Source organism: Apis laboriosa, unplaced genomic scaffold (genome assembly GCF_014066325.1).
Source record: "Apis laboriosa isolate Shangri-la unplaced genomic scaffold, ASM1406632v1 scaffold30_cov140, whole genome shotgun sequence".
NCBI lineage: Eukaryota > Metazoa > Arthropoda > Insecta > Hymenoptera > Apidae > Apis > Apis laboriosa.
In genome coordinates, this window is record NW_025222776.1 from 2,334,253 (window position 1) to 2,358,227 (window position 23,975).

The following is a 23,975-nucleotide window of genomic DNA, read 5'->3' on the forward strand; positions in this document are numbered from 1 at the left end:
AATGGATAAAAGAATTTTCTTCGGGTAAAATCCAGGCTTCGTGACAATTGAAGATTATTGTCCTCAAATCAATATGCGTTTACGATGCACATTTATGATACAAAATCCAAATCTAGTCTCCAGTGACAAGCCTCTTTAAAAAAAAATTTTTTTCATATCGCTGAAGAAGGAAATCGCACGTAAAGACGCGGTTTATAAAGTTGGTCTCAATAAAACTCAAACTTCACATCGATTGACATATCTTATCAGGTGATTATCTACTGTTTTTCTTGAAATGTTAATGGCATCCACTATCTCTTGCATACTATATCGCGGATTTTCAACAAACATGGTCTTGATAAGATCCATATTCATCGTTACTTGGCGGCTGTTGCGGTTTTCATCTTTCAAGTCAAAATTGCTAGTTCTAAATCTCTTAAATCAATTGCGGATGTAATAGTTGTAGCACCATTCCCGTAAATAGTACAAATCTCGTCTACAGTATCATTTGTACTTTTATTTTTTTTAAAACAATAAAACATAATAAGCAAATGCTTCCTTTGCTATATTGGATAGTGTAGAAAAGTTTTAAAAGAAACTATGTCACCAATGAAACGTAAAACGTTAAAAGAGCTCTGGGATGAAACTAAGACCATAATATAATAACGACTAATAGATAAGCCTGCATATTCATATAAAAATAATCAACTAAAGTCATTCCTAACATTGTGCAAAAAAAACTTATGGGACACCTTAATATATATATATATCATTTGAACATTTTTATAAAGAAAAATGAGAATAGTATGTTGAAAAAATGTTGAAGAAGAAATTCATTATAACAAAGTCAAATAGAGCATATATTTATGAATCTTTTTTGTTTTTATGTCATTCATTCACGTTGAAATATTTTGTGAAGAACATTTTTATGAAGAAAAATGAGAATAGTATGTTGAAGAAATGTTGAAGAAGAAATTCATTATAACAAAGTCAAATAGAGCATATATTTATGAATCTTTTTTGTTTTTATGTCATTCATTCACAATGGGGCATTTTGTATATTAATGGAATATCTTTGATGAATTGATTCTATACGTAATATGCATACAAGCATAAAAATTGATATACAAAAATATCTTGGTTGAAATTTATTTATTGAGTTATAAGCAACTTAGATATTAGACGAAGCGAGATATATGCAATAAAATAAAACAACTATATTTATCATCATCATTATTATCATCATTATCAATATTGCCCTATTTTCGCCTTTCATTTTGTTTCATCTTTCACATCTATTTTCATCTAATATAAATTAAAATTGCTTATAATTTGAAGTTTATTCAAATTATTCAAATCATATTTTTGTATAATCAATTTCTGTATTGTTTTGACTTTATCTTTAGAATCAATCTTCCGGATAAAAGATTCTACGAATATATTAACACTTTGTATATTTCTTCAATTATTCTTTTTTTCAAAATAATATAAAAATACATAGAAGGTTTTGTTATAATCTATTTTTTTCAAAACTACTTCTTGTGTCGACATGCTTTTCGCATTAAATACTAAAAATAATGCTAAAAATTAAATATCAAGATTTAAAATGAATAATAATATAATGAATTTTTGAAATATATTCAAAATTCAAAAAATTTTCTCTATCATTTTTTTTTTAAATATTAAAATTAATAATATTAGATTAATAAACTATAAATAAAGATTAAATACCATAATAAAGATAATAAGATTTAAAATGAATAATAATATAATGAACTTTTGAAGTGTATCTTGAAATTAAAAAATTCTCTGTCATTTTTTTTAAATGAATAATAATAATAATAATTATATAATTATATATAATAATTATATATAATAATATAATTAATTTTTTATTTATTTTATTATATATCTAATCTATTAAAACATTCTATATCATTAGATTCTACCAACTATTTAAAAAATGTTGATATCCATAGTAGTTTTGAAGAAAATAATTTATACGCTCTATTTTGAATTATATTATGCATCAAGAAAAAATTAAAATCTATCCAAATAAAAATCTATTCCAAATTAATTTACAAATAATTTTCATTTAACAAAAATAATTTATACAACTAAATAAATATTAAATATTTAAAATTTTGCAATTTCTCTAAAAATTTTAGTTTTTATATATACACATATACAGAAAACAAAAGTCTGTATATTTTTAAAGTTAAAATTATCCAAAATATCATATAGAAATTATTATAATTATAACTTTAAAATTTGATAAAATAAATAGATTGATAATATTGATTTATATATCTTCATGCAAAGTAAAAACTTTTGAAATATATATTGTTCACAAGTATTTTAAAAAATTTTATGCAAACAAGGTGATTTAATGAAAACAACATCTCAATATGCACACATGTGCATGTATTTATGAACCATCAGTAACAAACAACTTCATTTCATCTAGAAGATAAAGAGAAATGGACTCGGAAAAAATAATTAAAAATTAGTTAATTCTAGGTGGGGGTGGTGGTTGTGGTCTGCGGAAATAAATAATTAAACTAAGCATGCCTGTAAGTAGTCCAATGAGGTATAAATCCCAATTTTGACCTAAAAGCTGATCCCATTTATTTAAGTGATCAGCAAGACTAAATTCTTGTAGATAATCCAATCCAAAAAGAAATGAAAGCTTAATAAGTGCCAGTGCTACAGGAATTCTTGCATCTGGACTAGCTTCAGCTGCTAGATCATAGCATCGTTTGGCTAGATGTCGATCCTTTGCCAAACCCAAGCCACGTTCATGCATATATCCTAAGTTAAACATTGCTTGAGCATTGTGTTGTTGGTCAGAAGCTGATCGATAATGGCTAGCTGCAGCCTCATAGTCAACTTTTGTTCCTCGTCCATAGTAATGAGCATCTCCTAATTTGACCTATCATTATAAATTTCTTATAAGTAAAAATACATATAATTTAATACAACTTTATTAGTCTATTAAAATTTTGTTATTAAAATAACTTTTTAAAATTATTTCTGAAATTTTTGTATTGAAATTCTAAATTTTTAAAAAATAAAAATAGAAAAAATAAATATTACGAAATAAATTAAAACTTATTTTTCACATATACATATATATATATATATATATATATATATATATATATATATATATATATATAGTAAAATTATAACATATACAATTTTTAGTGATTTTATTATATTATAAATATATGCTAATAAGTATGATATAAAATGATGAAAAAATAATAAATAATAATGATATACAAGTGATAAAGGATTAATATTTATACTGTGTAATATGCTTCAATACATAATGAAACATTTTATCTTTTACAAAATTTACAAAATGTCGAAAACAATATGATATATACAATTATTTAAAATTATAATAAATAATAAAAATATATTAAAAAATATATTATAATAAAAATTTTTAATAATAAAAGGAAAAATTTTGATTGCATTTGTATACTAAAAAAATATTAAGTTTAAAATATTTATGACTATCAAAAAATTAATAAGAAAAAAATGCTAAATTTAAAATTTTTTATTTTTTGAAGAATGAGTAAATATATGAAAATGAATAGAATGAATAAAATTTTAAAATATATGCAAATATAATTAAATTATTTATGAATTGTTAATATAATTTGGCTAATTTTCGAAGTTCTAGAAGTTCTAGTTCTAATTATATTTTATTTTTTTCAAATACATATTAAATAATATAAAATAATAATAATAAATAATAATAAAAAAATAATTGAATAATAAAAGAACAAAAAAAGAACAAATAAAGCATTAAAAAATTTATTTTATAATTGAATCATTTGTATAATGAATTTCTTATTTTATAATAAATAGAAAAATGTTAAAAGCAATAAAATGAAATTTAATAATTATAATGATAATGTATAATTATATAAACACTTATAATTAAAATATTTTTCATATTTCTTTTCAAAAATATGAGTGAAACAAAATTCATTGATATTCATTGATATTCATTGATATAATAATCAATAAAATTATTTATGAACTTTAACAATGTATGTCTAGTAATCAATAATTTTTATTTTTTATTAACATCATGACAAATGAAGTGTATTATTGTTACTTCATGGATGATTAGCCATTTTTTTATGTTCTCTTTTTATGTATAGTAAGTATTATGTCTAAGATGTGTCTATGAAGCAATAGTTCATGAATAGATAACCTTACATTTATTGTATTATTACAGACATTTATAAAAATCAATAATTAATAAATACCTGAGCAGCAGAATATCCTTGAGCAGCAGCTCTAGCCCATAGAGCAAGTGCCCTAACCAATCCTTCTTCTTCTGATAGTATTGTAATCTCTCCTTTATCCAATATAAATGCAGCATTACTCTGTGCTACTTCATAACCCATCTCTGCAAGGAGAGCATAATTGACGAAAGCTTCATTTATTCTACCCTCTCTATAATCTGTATGAGCAATCATTAATTGGTCACTCCATTTGCCTCTTTCAGCAACATTTTTCAGAAGTTCAACAGCAGCTGGACAACTACGCATCATGCCTGTACCAGTAGCATGCATTTGTGCCAAGTTATAGAATGCCAAAACATGACCAGATTGGCTAGCCAAACTAAAATACTTGTTGGCTAATTTATAATCACGTCTTACTCCTGTGCCACCTATCAAACAATTGAACTATTAGAATAAATTTATTATATATTAATATCACATAACTATCAAAATATTATTTTAAATTCATTATTTTTCATTTATTTTTTTTATTTGTATTTCACTTAACTATTGTATTTCACTTCACCTATTCACTTAAAATTATTATAACTTATATATTATATATTCAAAATTATAATATAATAAAAAATATAATAAAAAATATTTTCTACAATAAAAAATGCTCTAATAAAAGATGTTATTTTATATAATATATAATATATAATATAACAAAAAAATTAAAAAAATTAAAATTCTTAACAAACAAGATTTGTTTTAGAAAAAGTATATAGATTATATGTATATATAATCTATATACTTATATTATATATGCATATAGATAATATCTCAAATAAGTACTTAAATATATCAAACTCTATTATTATAGCGATCTCAATATTTTATTAAAAGGCAAAAAATAAAAATAAAAATAAAATACACATGTGCACATATGCACACAAAAGATATTTTAGGTTTTAACAAACATTCTTAATATATTAATATATTATAAATTAAAATAAAAAAATTTATATAAGCATAGATTATTTAAAATTTTAAAAACTTATGATGAAAATATAAAATAACAATATAATGATAAAAATAATGATAAAATATGAATAGAAATTATGAATAATATATAATATGTATAGTATATAAAAAGAATAGATTTATTATATTTTTTTTATAAATTAAATAATAATATGAGATATTTGGTAAAATATTTATTTATTTTGACTTTCGATTTTCTAAGTATTTATGTTTATTATTATATATAATAATTCTATGATCTAAGGATAATTTAATAATAAAATAGATTAAAACTTTGAATGGATAAAAAATATAATATAATAATATAATATAACAATAAAATAATAGCGAAAAATATAATGAAATATTTTAAATTATCATATTAATATAGATCTATATAAAATCAGTATAATTCATATAATTTCCATATAATTCTTATAATCCATAATTTTTCTAGTATTGTAATTTTTTAGCAATATTAATATAAGTATTAATTATTATATTAAAATATATATTTTAAATAAATTTTTAATATTTTTTTAATATTAAAATATTATATTTTAATTATATAAATTTAATATTACATTATAATTAAATAATTATATAACAAATTAATAATATATATAATATATAATATTATATATATATAATTAAAAAATAAAAAAATATGAATTTGTAAACTTAATTTTCTAAAACTCACTAAAATACATGTTGCCAAGTTGAAGTTGTCCATCAACCCATCCTTGTTCTGCAGCTTGACTAAAATACTGAAGAGCTTTCGCGGTATCTCTTTCGACTCCTCTTCCATAAAGATACATAAGTCCTAAACCACTTTGTCCAACAGGATTTCCAAGCTCAGCAGCTTTTTTGAAATACTTATATGCTGTTTCATTATCTTGTTTTACTATATCACTACCTTCTAAATAAATCTATAAAAAAATATATTAAGTATAATATAATTAAGCAAATATAATTAAGCAATTTTAACATTAACATTAATTCAATATTATTCAATATTATTTCCACATATAATAAGTATAATATATATAACATAATTTACAATAATAATAAAATAATAAATTATTATTCAATATATATATATATATATAAAAGAAAAATTTAATTCAGGAAAATAACTTAATAAAAATAAATCTCAATAAAAATTTAATATTTATTACTTTTCCTAAAAAAGCCATAGCAAGAGGATTTCCAGCATCAGCAGCATGTTGAAAATATTGTAATGCTCTTTCATGATCTAATGGTACACCTCTTCCACCTTGATAATGTAATTGTCCTAATCCCACTTGAGCTTGTATGTCTCCTTTTTTTGCTAATAATTGGTAATATTCTATTAAATCTTGGTCAAAGATTCCTGAGCTATATGCAGGATTTTCTTGTTCATCTAAAAGTCTAACTCTCTGAACAACTGGACCTCCACTGAGAGAAACTTCTTCTGCAACTTTGTTGGCTACTTTACGATAAAAATCTAAAGCTCTTTCACATGAAGCTGGAGTTGTAACTCCAGCCCAGTGACGATAACCTAAAGCCATTTGTGCACGAGTATCTCCACCAAGAGCTGCTGCTGTGTAATGAAGCAATGCTTTTGCTTGTGAAGCTTGTACTCCACCTAAACCAGTTGCATATAAAAAGCCCATACCCTACAAATAATATATTATCAATATAATATCATGAATATTTTATTAATTTATAAACTATATTTTATTAAAAACTTAAACAATAAAAATAATGATTCATGATAATAAAAAATAATAATTTACAAACCATATGAGCAGATGGTAAACCAGTTTCAATAAGTTCTTTAAATATCTCATAAGCTGCTGGAATATCTTGACCAGAAGCTGAACCAGATTGAGTTCCTAATAATTGAGCCCATGCTATCATAGACCAAGCTTCACGATGTCCAAGAATTGCTGCAGATGTTAATAACTTATAAGCTTCTTCTTTATTTGTGCGTGTAGCATTTAAGAGACTTTGTGCCTTCTTAAATATCAGCTCCGCTGAAAATTTAAAAAAATTTACTTCATTTAAAGTGCATAAAATCATTGAATCATTTTATATTTTTTATATTTAATATACTTATGCCTAATAGTATGAACTATTGAATAGTATGAACTATTATTATTATTATATTTTTAATTCTAATAATTTTAATTCAATTTCCTTATATTATAATTAATTGATTCAACAAAGGCTATTTTGTGAATGCTTATGCTTATATATTAAATGTGTTGTAATATCTACTTATAATATTTACTAGGCTTATAAAATTTCTCATCCAAAGTTTTTAATAACTTGTATTTTTTTTTCCAAAAAAATATGAATAATATATGAATAATATATTTAAAAAAACCTATAAATAAATTTAGCATTGAGAAATATAATCTGAAATAATTAAAAATTCTAAGATTTATGGTATGATTTTTATTATTAAGATATAAAAACAAAAAAGAAAAACTAAATACTAATTAAATTTGCAAATATATGTTCTAACATATATTATCTAAGAGTTGATTTATAAAGAATAAAAATTTTATTATATTTTTTATTATAAAGAATAAAAATATTAATTTTATATTGTCATTAAATATATATATAGTAATATATATATATATTATATATAAAAATATATTATATATAAAAATATAATATAAATATATTATATATTTATATTATATATATAAATATATATATAGTAATATATAGTAATATAGTAATATATAGTATATAGTAATATATATAAAGTAATATATGTAAGAAATTAGATCTAGAGAATCTATCTAGAAAATTTATAACATTGAAATCTATTTATGAACATTTATGAACATTTTTTGTTTGAAATAAAAATAAAAATAAAAAGAGCAAATAATTATTTTAAATAAATTAAAAAATATATTTATTTGAAATACAAATATTTGCAAATAAAAATTCTTTGAAATTTTATTATTATTATATTATTATTATTATTATTATTTATTATTATTATATTATTATTATTATTATTATTATTATATTTTATATTATTATTATTATTATTATATATAGATATATATATTATATAGATATATATATTATTATATATTATAGATATTAAAAATAAATAGAATAAATAATATTTGCAAATAAAACTTCTTTGAAACTTTATTATTATTATATAGATATTAGAAATAAATTATTTTCAAATGATTATTTATTAATTTTTTTATTTATTTCAAATAATAATAAAAAATAAAAATTAATAATAATAACAATATATAAGTAAAATATATAAATAAATTAATAAATAAATAAATAATAAAATTCTTTATATGTAATAGATTCTTAGATTAAGAAGTGCATAAATCAAAAATAAAAAGAAATATATTTAGACAAAAGAAAATTTGTTTTGAAGAATAAAAATTCTATTAAAAAAAATTCCATTACAGAAAAATATTTTTATATTTTTGTGATCAAATATCTAAATAGCAAATGAAATATAAATATTAAAATAATTTATCTTATTAATTTATCTTACATTATTATATAAATAATAATTTCATTTTAATAATTATTTAAATAAGAATTTATTTTAATAATGGCTAATCTTAAATTTATTCTAATAACAAATTCTAACTCAATATAAATTAATTATAAAATCATTTTAATAAATTTTAATTTAAATACCTTCTTGTTGTTCTGGAGTAAGTGGTTCCTGAGTTTCTTCATTAAATGTTTCAAGTTGCTCTTCATCATTCCATACTTCATTATCTTCTTCTTCAATTCTTAAATTATTATTTGGTAAATCTATATTTTTAGTTTGAGCTATCATTGCTTTCATCCAAACATTCTTCATTACAGGATTTTCATCCTTTGTTTTTGGTTCATTTTCTGTCTTCTCTTTTTGTTTTGTGATTTTATCATTGAGATATGGTTCAGAAGCTGGTACAATCTTCAGAATTGTATCATGTAAAGCTTTTAATTCTTGCAAATGTTCAAATGCATTTTCTTCTAAACTAACATCTTCTTCTGTTTCTTCTTCAGAAGTATCAGATCGTTTTTTGGAAATGACTGATTCCGAAGTAACAGACATTACCAGTAAAAGTAAAATTAACTCTTTTCGTAACTTCATTTTTCAATTTATATTTTGATTGTATTTTTTTTAATCAGCTGATCTTGATATAAATAAAGAAAAAATAATTATTTCTTTAAAATCATAATATTTTAATTAATCAATTAAATTATTATATCATAATAGTTTTGTAGTATAAGAATTAAAAAAAAAAAACAAATTTTATACTTCATTACATAATTTTATATCTTTATATTTATATTTATATAATAAGTAATCTAAAATAAAAAATATAAATATATATAATAGTATAAACAAAAATAAAAAGAAGTATAAAGTAAAAATTATTAAACTATTCTCTATATAAAAAAATAATTCAAATATTAAATAGTATTAAAGAGAATATAATCTAATGTCAGTTTTTCTGCAGAAGGATATCTAAAGCTCATGAAAGTGACATATATTTTCTCTAGTTGAATTATAATTCTATTCCATATATACTATTCCAAACAATATAATTTATTACTTCTTAAAAAAAATATTAAACTATATTGTAAACTATTATAATGAAAAGTCATTGATTTAGAACATTATTCATTGATTAATATTTTAATTTTAATATTGCAAAATTAATAATATGGATATATTCTAATATAATAATATGGATATTTCTTTAAAATTTTGATGATTTAATAATAATTATTCACATTTTCCAAAAATAAATCATAAACAATCATATTAATTACTAATCTACCAAAAAATATTGCTCATTCTATTGAACATAAAATCTAATTAATTACTTACATCGGATTATTACATCTAGATTTAACAGATTTAATTTAATTTCAAACTATTATTACTTTATATAATACATACATATATACATATATACATATATAATACATACATACATACATATTATAATTACTTATATTACTTTACATTATATTAAGATTAAGATATCTTCTAAACTAATGATTTTTCTAAAAAAAAAAAGATAAATTATATTTTTATTTTAATTAATATTAATTAATTAATATAAAAAAATAATTTGATTTAAAAAGATATATTTATATGAAATATTTAATAGAGTTTTATATATTTGCAGAAAAATTTAGATTATATTATGTCTCATTTAAAACTATTCAATTTTCTTTATACATAATTACAATTACAATTAATTATTTATTTACTTAAATTAGAATTATTTATAAATTAATATTTAAATATCTAACACAAATTTGAATTGTTAATAATTTAATAAATAGATTGAAAGCAAACTTTTTTATATCAATTTTTGTTTGTTTTAATTTCTAGAATAAATTCTCTAAAAATATCCATGAATATATTAACATTCTATATACAAACAAAATACAATGTTGTAACTATAAACTTATCCATATTTTAATAATTTTTACAAAAATGAAACAAATTTTGAAAAAGTATTACATCTTTTCATAATGTAATAATGTAAAATAAGAAATCAAAAAAAATTATTTTTTTTATAAAACTGAAAAAAGAAAATGTTCTTTTAAACTTATATTTTAAATTATTAATAAATATGAATTCAATATGTAATTTTAATATTCTTATATTTATTTAATCAATTTTTATTTTTAATTATTTGTGACCAATAATTACCAAGAATATTAATTATATTAGTTAGACTTTCTTCTATTATTTTTGTTCAAATTTATGTTCTATTCATTCTTTAATTTTTAAAATTGTTATTAATTTTTGTTTTCTTCTGATTATAAGCTTTTTTTATAAGAATATAAAACATAAGTTTTTAATAGTGTTGAAATTAAAATTTAAAATTAATCATGATAATAAATCAATTTTATAAATCGATTTTTCAAATCTCATTTTTATTAGATTAATAAGAATTCTTCTGCTAAAAAATAGTTCTCCCAATTCTTTATTCTTCTATCCTAATATTAATCTTAACAAAAACCTAATTTTATATTTTGATAAAAACAATTATAATAGAACAATTATAATAGAAGTTAAAGAAAGAAGTTCGAAAAAGCTAGAAATTAATATTACAAAAATTAAAGAATATATTTGAAAAAAAAAACAAAAGAAAGTTTAAATAATGTAATTAATTCTTAATAAATATTCTTAATAATTTGTCACAAATAATCAAAAATAAAAAAAAATTGATAAAAAATACTATATTATATTTAATAATTATTAAGTTTATACTATTTTAAAAAGTCTAAAATACAATTTTAAAAGAACTTTTTTTTTCAGATTTACAAATATAAAAAAATATTTGATCCTCATTTTCCTCATTTTTCTTATGTATCATATTTTAGAAGAGAATAGAAGACTTCCAATTTTCGTTTCATTCTTGTAAAAATTATAAAAATATAAATAAGTTTATAATTTTATTATATATATATATATATATATATATAAATGTATTTATAATAAAAATATAATAAAAAATAAAATTTAATTTAAATAAATAGCTTATTAATACATATAAATATATAATTATTTTTCTTTTTTCAATAATTATAATATAACTAATATATTCAAATATAAAATAAATAGTTAAATATTAATATATTTCATTTTTAATATTTATTCATTTATAAGATATACCTCTTATAATTATATGAAATAAAAAAAAATATTAAAATATTTAAAATTTATAAAAGATGATTGATAAGAAATAATTAATATTTTATTTATTATTTTATTATTTCATTTTTAAATTATATATTTAAATTATACAGTTTTCTATTAACATATTATATATGACCAAATTATATAATATTAAATCATTAATAAGTTATTTTTAATAAAAGAAATATATATAATAAAAATGTTTGGATAATAAGTTTTATTTTAAATCTATTACTATTGCTTTATAATTATAAAATAAAATTTTTATTCTATGAATATATTATCGTAAATATAAAAATCAGTTTTAAAAATACGTCATTCTTAATATTCAACAATATTTGATATAAAAGATTTTTGTGTTGTAACATTTGTTTTGTATTGTAACCTAAATTTCAATGAATATTATGAATATATATAAAAAAAAATAAATTACGTCGAAATAATTATTTTAGATTCTTACTTTTAATTTGAACAGCTTGATAAAGATATTCTTGAATACATTTTAAAAAATCTGTTTGAAGAATACGATTTTTGATGACATAAAAATAAAGTTACGTCATTGAAACACGACAATGCACATCTTCGGTTATTACACAAATTAATATTTATGAGTAAAAAATATTTAAAAATATTTTTTCATATTAAATAAGTAATGCTTTACAATTATTATATCATTGATCTCAAAAATATGTTATATATTTAATAATTTCTATTCAGCTGTTTAATAACTCCTTTAAAAAATTTTGCGTATTATTACATTGCTTTGTATTAAATAACTGAAGTTAGCTCCAAATTGTATAAATATTAGTTACTTCAGAAATTTAATAGATAAAAATTTAAAACTAAAATAAAATAAAAAACATATATTTGATATTAAATAACAATTTATCATTTATCAAATATATATATATATATATATATATATATATATATATTCCAATAATAACATAACCTGCAAATAAACATGATTTAATATTAAAAATTTAATAAACTATATAATAAGTATTTATATTTACTATATGTTAAAAAAATGAAAAAAAAAAATAAAATTATATATTTCACTGAGCTAAAATTAAAATAAATATTATTGTTAATAATTATTAATTGTTATTTTTAATTAATAAATAATTATCATAATTTTTATTTCTTTTCGAAATAAATATATTTTTTATTATATTATTACATAATTATACATAATTATACACTATACATTATACATTAATTATTATGTACATAATAAATTAATAAATCTTATAAATCATAAAAAGTAAAAAAATTAAAAAATATAAAATATAAAATTAATTTATTTAACATTTAAACTATTTAAACAGAATGTATTAATTTATTATCAGTATTATTGATATATTTATTTTAAAAAGCATGATTAGAAAAAACTTTTGGATATTTTCTTTTCAAATTTATTTAAAAAAAAATGTTTAATTAAAAATATATAATTTTATGCATTCTAAGAAATTTAATTACCTAAATGATGTTTAGATTCCTTTTGATCAAAATGAATTTTCCATAATAAACACTATTTATACAAATAGATTTATCAAGTAATATATGTATGTATATTACACATTTAAAATTATGAAACAATTTAAATAATAAAATTATATAAATATAATAAAATTATTCATAATTATTGATAATAATCATATTAATATTGCATATTAATATTAATATTAATATTATAAGTGAATATTTATACCATAAAATTTAATTTTTGAAATGACTATATAATAATATTATAAAATTTAAGATAATACTGAATTTTGTAACGGAATAATGCAGTATTTGATAGCAAATTGTTAAAATTTGATATAATATAGTTTAATTGTAATAATATTCACACAAATAGTTGTAATAAATACTTACAAATCTATATTCATTATTAATTTTTCTTTTTATATTTATTTATATAGGTGTATTTTATTTTTTAAGTATATTATATTCATAAAAAAAAATACGAAAAAATGGTGGATTTACACGGGAAGGATAAAGGAAATATTTCATTACCAACAAAATTACAATCATATGAAGATGATGAAAAGAAACCAACAATTATTAATATGCAAAAAACTTTTTATACTATTAAAATCGCAGATATTGAATCTAGAATAAACAGGTAAAATAAACAAAATGAAATTGAATTTTATTATTAATAAATAAATTTTGTATTTTGCTATATTGTTTTGTGTTTAATATTAATATAAGAAAAATATAAATTTTTTGATAACATTGAAGATTATAATTAAAGTTAATATTTAGGTTAGATGAAAGAAATGAGGAATTGCTAGAGGAAATCGAAACTACAAATGAACTTTCAGCTACAATAGATACAGAAACAATTGAAGAAATTACAAGTTTAAATAAGCAATTTTTAACACAAAATAGTTTGGTAGAAAGTTTAAAAAATAAAATCAATACTATAGAAAATGATAGAATAGAAAATCAACGATTATATGAAGAGAAAAAGGAATTATTTAATCAAAATTATAAAAAAACGAAATTTGAATTAATTTCTCAAGCCAAAGTTCTAAGTAACTTAAATATATTTTATTTTTCATTATTTTATTCCTTTATTATTTTTATCATTTATTTATTTCATTTTTTGATTTTTTATATTGTCAAACTATCGTTATCATAAAAAAAAAATTTTTTCAGATGCGGAAATTAATGTTTTGCAAGATTTTAAAAGAGTGCAAAATGTATTACAAGAAAAACTTGAAGAGAATGAGGAACAAATGGTAAAAAATGAAAAGAAAGTAAAAGAAACTATAGAAATTGTTAATCGAAAAATTGAATTTGATAAAGAAATGTATAAAAATTTTATTCAATTTATATATTATCAAAAATTGATTTTATTTATTTTATCATGAATTAAAAAAATAAAAGAAAAAAGGTAATTATGCATTATAAGAAAAAATAGCTTATCATCTTGATCTTAGTATAGTATATGCAATTAAGATATCATTTCATAATAAATAACTTTTCATCATAATCTGTTGATTTTTGAAATATTTCTAAATGGTAATTATTATATTGAATTTTGTATATATATGTGCATCTGGAATAATATGTGTATCAATTTTTAAATTTATCTGTTTCTACAAACATATTACAATGACTGATATTCAAAATGTATAATAAATGAAAATTATAATGATAAAAGTTGTTTTATATTTTCACAATTTCTAATATTTTCTATGCATAAATATTAACTGATATAATATTAATTTATTTTTTATACATTTGAGTAACAATCGCCACAATGTGTATATATATAAATATAAATAATCAAGATGATATCCTTAATAATATCAAAATTAAGATTAAAGCTACTTTTTTTATAATGTATAATTACTGAAAAAAATTGTTGTAAAAAAATGATTTATAAAATTTCTTCAATTTAGGCTTAAAAATGAAATGTACGATTGTCTTCTTGATTTGGCAGCACAATTTCAAATGCAAGTTAATAAACATATAAATTTACCAAATCAAAGATTGATGAGAGAAAATATTATGTTAAAACATGAATTACTACAAATTTCTGAGAATATTTCATCAAAAATGGATACTGAACTTTATTTAAAGTATAAGTTAAATTTTATCATTTTACATTGAATATGTAATTTAAAATATTTTCTTTTTTTATATATTTGCATTTGAAATTTTTTATTAATAATTAATTTATAGAAACAATTTATTAAATGATATTAAACATATTTATTATTTAGCAAATTTTTTATTTATTAATTAATAATAATAGTTTTTACTAATTAACAGTAATATTATAATATTATATAATATTAATAGTATATTTATTTGATTTATTCATAAAAATTATTTATGCTTTTTTGTTTAATCAAAAAGATTAGTAAATGATATTTCCCATATTTATAACTGTATATTATTTTTCTGTATTACATTATATTATATTTCTTAGATTTTATTATTAAAAGTAATCTATCTACATATTTATAATATAATTTCAATATAATTTTAATAAATTTCTTATATCAATTAATTTATAGATGTTTATATCTCTTTCTTCTTGTTTATGTTTTTGTTGTTGTGTAGAAAATCACAAATTAATTATAAGGAAAAATTGGGTACACAATCTATGTTTATAAAAGATAATATAAAAATTTCAAAAATACAAAATATAATATTAGAATATATAAAAAAAAAATTAGAAAATGCAAAAAAAAACTTATCACATATTCCTATTCCTGAGGATGCGAAACAAAGAGAATATATGATATTGATAGAAAAAACTATTTCTGAGCAATGCAATATCCATTTTCGTCTCGCATCATTAAAAACAATGCTTCATAAAATAAGATTGAAAATTAATCTTGCGAAACATTTTTTGAAATTAATAGAATCTAAAATAAGAGCAGTTTTTGAAACTATTTATGATTTAAAATATAATGCAACATGTTTACTAAAGGTAGTGTATTTTTTAATAATTTAATTCTTATTCAATTTTTAAAATTTTATTTTAAAAATTTTATGAATTTTAAATATATAGATAATATTAAGAATTTATATGTTTATTTTAATTATATCAAATATTAATTTCGTACATTAATTAATTTAAATTGTATATTTTATAGTATCCTTATAGTCGTTGGGATCTAATAACAATGAGTTGCATTGAAGTGTTTCTATTTTTGAGAGATATACTTATTAAAGGACAAATCAAATTTGAAAATTATGTTGTTGAATCGTAAGTAGTAATTAAATTTTCGTAAATATTCATTTATTGAACAATTTAAGTAATTATTAATTAAATGATTATTTAATGATTGTACTTTGTTTTTTTAGTATATTTATTAATATACTTATATTTTCTAATTTTTTATTATATATATTTTAATTATTAATTAATTAATATTAAATATAATTATAATTTAATTAATTAATATTAAATAAAATTACTTTTAAAGATAGTTTATTTTTATTTCTCTAATTTATTCAAAAGCTGATTAATTAATTTTTCAATAATAAATTTTATAGCATTAGAATGTATAAAAATCAAAATATATAATAATATAAAGCATTTAAAAATATATCTTTATAAAAAATTTTTATTTTATATTTTTAATCTTTTCTAAAATAATTGAAAAAATTATTTTGTATATGTAAATATATATAAATATATGTATATGTATATAAATCCATATATATAATATGTTTATATAAAGTTATTAAAAGTTATTAAATTAACATATAAATAAATTAAGGACGGAATCTATACCTGACAAATTAGAATCTACTTCAAATATAAAAGAAAATCCAAATATAGAAAATATTGATTTGGTAATGTTTGTAACAAAAGGATTCTTAAGTAAAGAAATTTTAGATAAAGTAAATAAATATTTTTATTAAATTAATATATATAATTCTTGAATTTTAATATTTTACATACTAATGATTTATAATTATTAGACAAAACAAAGTGAAAATTTGGATGAGAAGAAAGAATTTATTGAAAATAACGAAATTAATGAAACTATTTCCGAACATTTCGTTGAAACTATTTCCAAAGATAATATTGATTTTAATTTAGAAAATAATGATGAATTATCTAAAGATGATGAAAATGAATCAGTATTTGATATTGCTGGAGAATAAAATCTGGTATTACAAATATTTTTTATTGTTAAATGTTTTATCAAATAATTTTTTAAAAAATATTATGTATAAAACTATTAATAAATTAAAAAAATATACTTATGTTTATAAATTATTTATAAACTAAGTAATATAAAATTATTTCTTACATATTTACTATTTTAGCCATTATATTTTTAAAAAGTATATCAATATTTTTATTTTTTAATAAAATTATAATTTTTTATTTTTCATGTAGATTAAAAGTAATTCATTTGTTATTGATATATTGCTATTTATAATATATTATAATAAAAGTCATTATATATTATATCATAAATTATACAATTATACATTGATTAATTTTTATACCTTTACAACAAATATAATATTTTATATTATATTTGTATTTATAATGATAAATTTAATTAATTATAATTTAATAAAAAAATAATTTTTTTTATAATATGTATTTAATTCAAATTATAATTGAATTTTTTGATATAAAAATTTTTATCCAAATTATTGAAACATAATTTATAAATAAAAATAAAAAAATAATATGTAAAAATTGTCTTTAAATATTATATAACATATCATAATGTTATATAACATTTGTCTATAACTTTTTTAACTTTATTAAATATCATTTAAATATATGTATAGCATAATAAATTCTACATTAAAAAATTCGAAATTTCATTTTAAAATGAAAATTAAAATAATATAATTTCGTTATTTTTAATTTATTTCTATATATATATTCAGACTATATTCAATACTTGTTTATAATTTTATAACAAAGCATTTGTAAAAAATTTTCATATAATATTTTTTTTTATTTTCATTTATAGATTATATTCATTTAATTTAATTGGAGAAATAAAAAGTTTGTATATAAAGAAATAAAGTTTGTATATAAAGAAATAAAAGTTTTGTATATAAATATAATAAGTTATAAAAAAGTATCTTACTAAAAAATTAAATTACTATCTTACTAATATTTTATTAATATTAATAAAATAATTAATATTATATTAAAAATTATATAAAAATGTTATTTATTTATTATATATATTAATCTAACATTATATGTTTATATATGTTATTAATGATATAAAATGTACAATGATACAAAATGTTTCATTTAAATAATTTCACTCAAATATTTAATTGTATACATATTTAATATTTATTAATAATAAAAAAAAAGTTTGTTTAAAAAATATCTGATTAAGATTATAAATTAAGATTAATATAAATTTTAATTAATATATAATTACAATTTTTATTTAATTATAAAAAAATATTTTTCATTTTATTAATATAAATTTATAAGTTTATATATTTGCATTAATATATATAATATGTATATCAATAATATAAGTTATACATTCAATAAAAGAAAATAATAAAAAGTATATAATTAAGATTTATTATTTCAAAACATTTAAATTCATAAAGATATTATCAATATTTAAAAAATCTGTACAAATTTAAAATTTAAAATTACTACATTTTACATAAATATATGAATATATACATATAATATATATATACTAATTTAATTAATTTATCAAATATATAAAATATTTTATATTTTATTTTATATAATTTTATATTTAATTTTATATTATTTTGTATAAGTTATGTATATATTATATTTATATAATGTATATGTTATATATGTTATTATATGTTGTATAAATTAATTCTTTTAATATAGTCAAACAGAAATTTGTCTTCCTGTAACTATCATAAAATATTTTATATTTACAACTTTAAATTAGCAAAAATTAACAATAATATTTCTTTTCAAAAACTATATAACTTAAATTTGTTTATCAATAGATTTTCAATTGAATTAAAATTTTGAAAATTTTCAATTAATTTTATAACTAATTTAAAATGTATTATAATTTTTTAATTAATTAATATATATTATAGTTTACTTAGTATTACTTAAATTACTTAATATCTTTTTAATATATATATTTTAGATTTTTTATTTTTTTTATTTTAATTAATAGATAATTGTAATTTATTATTTAAAAATTATTTATAATTTATTTGTTATTTAGAATTTTAATAAGCATTGTTTTTGTATTTTTCTTCTTAATCTCTTTTATTTTATTTGCTTCTTTTTTTCTTTAATAATTATTAATTATGTACATGATTTAAAGATAATCATTTAAAATATCTTTCTTAATTATAATAATAGAAAAAAATATTTTGTATATAATTTATATATAATATCAAATTATGAATATGTTAAATATTATAAAAAATATTTTTATATCAAGATTATTTTTTAAATCATCAATATTTTTTTACATATCACATAAATTTATTTTTTCTTCTTGTATATGGTAGATGATAGATATTAAAATACATTAAACAATATAGATATAAATTTGAAATATATTTGAAATAAATTTTGACATTTTACATTTTACAAAACTAAAATGTAATTTATTTTTTTTAAGATCATATATTATAGCAACAAAATATAAAAATCTATTATTCTTTTATTTAAATAACTTTTTTTATGCATGTACATAAATTATATAATGAATTATTTGAAAATTAATGTAATTATTTACAGTAAAAATAGTAAAAAACTTTTAAGAGAAGCAATTCAAATATACAAAATAAAATATTATATGCATTGCCTATTGCAATATATATATATATATATATATGCTAAAATTGCAAAAATCATGAATGATATTAATGTAAAGAAACACAACAAATATAAAATTATTATATACGAAATAAATATGAAAATAATTATAAATAATAACAGTAAAACTTCTTATATTAGCTTTATAATTTGAGCAAAAAAAATGCAATTAGCAATTAAAATAACATAAATTTATTAATATGGATATTTTGTAAAGAAAACTTTAGTAAAACTTCATTCATATTATTTTTTTTTCTCATTAAAATCTTTATGGAAAAGATTTCTATAATTCTTTTTATTACTAGAATTTAAAACCACACAAAAAACAAATGAATTGTTTTTTAAAAAAATATTGTTAACAAGGCATCTTTATTAATTATGATTCAACAAATCTGAGACTATCCATTGGATAGTGGAAACTGCAGTTTTTAAGATAGGATAGACAAAAATCATGGATTATAAACTATCATGGATTATATATTTAGTATATTATATTATGTAATGAAATATTCGATCCATATTTTTTAAATAGTATTAAAAATTATTATATCTCGTTTTTTCAGACAAAACATTATTATAGAGAAATATAATAAATATAATAATATAATAATATAACTAAGAGAAATATTTAAATGACTATCTATTTATGTATTATTTTATATATCTGACTTTAATTTTTGTTTTGTTCTTTTTTTTTCCTATTATTTGCACTTCTATACATATCTTTTATACTTTTTTTATGGATGATAATTTTAAAATTATTATTTATTTCTATTATTTTTTTAAAAATAAGATGAAATATTTTTGTCTATATATTATATTTAAATTGATTTTTAATTTAAAATGTTTTAAAAAATATAAAGATGTTTTTATATACAATAAGAATATAAAATTACAAAAACTAATTTAAAATGATTATTTAATTGATATTTATATGATTATTTTATAAATAAAATAATTATTTTATAAAATCTTATAAAAACTAAAAATACATTATAACAAAATAATTATAAAATATTTTAAGTAATTATTAAATTATACATAAAAAATAATTTTTATTATTGTAATTTTTCAACTACATTAGATTACTAAAGATTTAGCTTATGATTACATTATTATTGTAATTTCCAATTAATAATAGTACATAAATAAATAAATTAAAAAAATACAAAATAATGCACACGTGAAAAATATATATAAAATAATAATTTTACAATGAATCGGAAATATTTATTATTTCTATTTTATTATAATATATTTATTATTTCTTATTTTATTATAATATATATCTTTCATTAAAGTTCAAAAAGATTATAAATAAGATATAAAAGAAAATATACAATCTATTCAATGTATAATAATATGTAATTGATTGTTTAATACTTTTCATAATTTCTCATTTAACATTAAAGTTTTCATATATTAATATAAATTTATATATATTATATATTTTGATTTATTTCTTTTACTATAGTTATTTTATTTTTTTAATTTATTATTGCTATAAAATGATTTATAGTGAATAATTAGGAACTTTGATATTATTGTAGAAAAAGAATAATGAAAATCTGTAAATCTTAATACAAATTTTATTACTTTTTAATAAATAAAAATTATTTATTGAAAATATTTTTTATAATAATATTGAAATTTTCAATAATACGAATTATTATTATAAATATATAAGTTAACTTAATAAGTTAATAAGTTAGCAATTTCAATGATTATTTAAATGATTTCATCTATTTCAATGATTATTTAAAAAAAACTTTTGCAGAATAATTTTTATATTTTCATACATTTTTATGACTTTAGTTTTTTTAAATTCAATTTTTCTATGTTTTTTTTTTTAATTTATGTTATGTTATTTTTTTATAATTATGTTATATAGAAATATGTACAGTTTTTAATTTTTATAAATAGTAATAATAATAAAATCTAAATAAAATAATTTCTCTTTCAATCAAGAATTTTCTAGATACTTATTAATATTTTCTATCATATTTTTCTTCATTTTTTAAAGTGTTGCACTTCTTATTTTCATAATAATTATATACTTAATAGTCAATAAAATTAAATAATTTGTAGATACATAATAGATAATAGTTTAATAAATTTATCAAATGTAAACAAAATGTAAACAAAAATAATTAATGTAATTAAAAAATATAAAGAAATTAAAATCAAATTTATAATTTAGAAATAATAGTTTTTCATATAATAATTTATTTATGGAATTATTATTATAAATAATGCAATAATAAACATATATAAAACATAAACATAATACAAAATAATTAAATAATTAATAAATATAATTCATTTTTATTATAAAATTATATATATTATTATAAAATTTATTATAAATTATTTATAAAAATAAATAATTGATAAGACTTATACTTACTGATATATTTTATATAACATTATATAAATTCTAATATTGAGATTTCTATGAAATTTGATTCATTTATTTGACTCGGCAAATGATGTATAGAAAAAAAATTTAAGCTAATTATTTGGAGAATTATACTTTATGATAAAATAAGAGACAATATTCATATTATATTATATTATATATATATAATATAAATATATATGAATTTACATATATGTATATATAGATTTCTCTTACATATAGAAATATAAAAAAAATCGATGTCAATATTAATCAATGTTAACTGATTAATATATTATCTATAAAATATTTAAAAAAATTTATATATTATATATAAATATTATATTATATATATAAAATATTATTATGACTATATGAATATATTATTTTTTAATTCTTGAAATGCAGATAATTCGATTGACTGTATATTTGGATATATTTATCTGGATTAATGTCGATGTATATTTTTTTTTAGATAGATTTAATTTTAATATAAAATTTTCTTGGTTTTTAATATTTTTAATGTAAACTATTGATGTTAACAATAAATGATATCAATTAGAAATGCTCAATTGCAATGTGCTCAATGGAATTTAGAATATATGTATAAATCTGTAAAAAAATTTGATGATTCTGTTGTATATATGAGATATTAATAGAAAAAAATATCAATATTTTCAGAAGATTGATTCATCATTATTTCTATTGAAAAATAAAATAAGAATTTTTAAAGTATCCTAAAAGTCAACCGTAAAATTTAACTGATAATTTAATTGATAATTCCTAAATTTCAATTTTTTCTTTTATAAAAATTTTTGTTTTGACTTTCTTAATGAGTTATTAATAAAAAAACATTAGCCAATCATAAAACATATAGACTTGTCACGTTACATTATAATGTTGAGTCGTTAGCGACTCGGTAAATAAATTGAAATATATATTTATAATGTATTTGTTGAGTCGTTAGTGACTCAGTAAATAAATTGAAATATATATTTATAATGTATTTAAATATGTCGAATAATTATTAGGTAAAAGTTATATTGAATTATATCTTATTCATGAACATTGAATAAAATAATTTTGATACGTATTACCTTGACTTGATTGTTTGCGTTTAATGTCTCACTGTTTATATCAATATTTCCGTCGCGGTGCGATAATTCTACACGTTCTGTAATTGGTCAGTGTTTTTAACAAATTAAGAATTTGTTTTTAATAATATATATTGTATAATAAAAATGAAATAAAAATTTTCACAAATAAACAAGATGAAATCATTAAATATCATTAATTTCGATATAATTTTTATCAATC

At 16.8% G+C, this 23,975-nt stretch overlaps 2 protein-coding genes across 3 annotated transcripts; one reads left to right on the forward strand and one right to left on the reverse strand.

The window, feature by feature from the left end:
* Nucleotides 1-2,382: 2,382 nt before the first annotated feature.
* LOC122714417 (protein sel-1 homolog 1) lies at nucleotides 2,383-23,777 on the reverse strand. Of its 2 annotated transcripts, none has more exons than XM_043935734.1 (7): nucleotides 23,756-23,777; nucleotides 8,934-9,421; nucleotides 7,035-7,270; nucleotides 6,431-6,910; nucleotides 5,953-6,181; nucleotides 4,269-4,675; nucleotides 2,383-2,911 (listed from the first exon to the last, which is right to left on the reverse strand). In XM_043935734.1, the coding sequence occupies exons 2-7, from the start codon at nucleotides 9,376-9,378 to the stop codon at nucleotides 2,486-2,488; spliced, it is 2,223 nt and encodes a 740-aa protein (XP_043791669.1). In that variant the 5' UTR covers nucleotides 9,379-9,421; nucleotides 23,756-23,777; the 3' UTR covers nucleotides 2,383-2,485. The 2 variants fall into 2 exon arrangements, with proteins under 2 accessions (XP_043791669.1, XP_043791668.1); XM_043935733.1 differs by lacking the exon at nucleotides 23,756-23,777 and adding an exon at nucleotides 12,413-12,640.
* Nucleotides 13,757-17,617, forward strand: LOC122714418 (nuclease SbcCD subunit C-like). Its single transcript, XM_043935735.1, has 8 exons — nucleotides 13,757-14,083; nucleotides 14,227-14,498; nucleotides 14,623-14,776; nucleotides 15,372-15,551; nucleotides 16,039-16,411; nucleotides 16,578-16,690; nucleotides 17,208-17,331; nucleotides 17,413-17,617. Exons 1-8 carry the CDS (start codon nucleotides 13,932-13,934, stop codon nucleotides 17,596-17,598), a joined length of 1,554 nt encoding a protein of 517 aa, XP_043791670.1. The 5' UTR covers nucleotides 13,757-13,931; the 3' UTR covers nucleotides 17,599-17,617.
* Nucleotides 23,778-23,975: the final 198 nt, after the last annotated feature.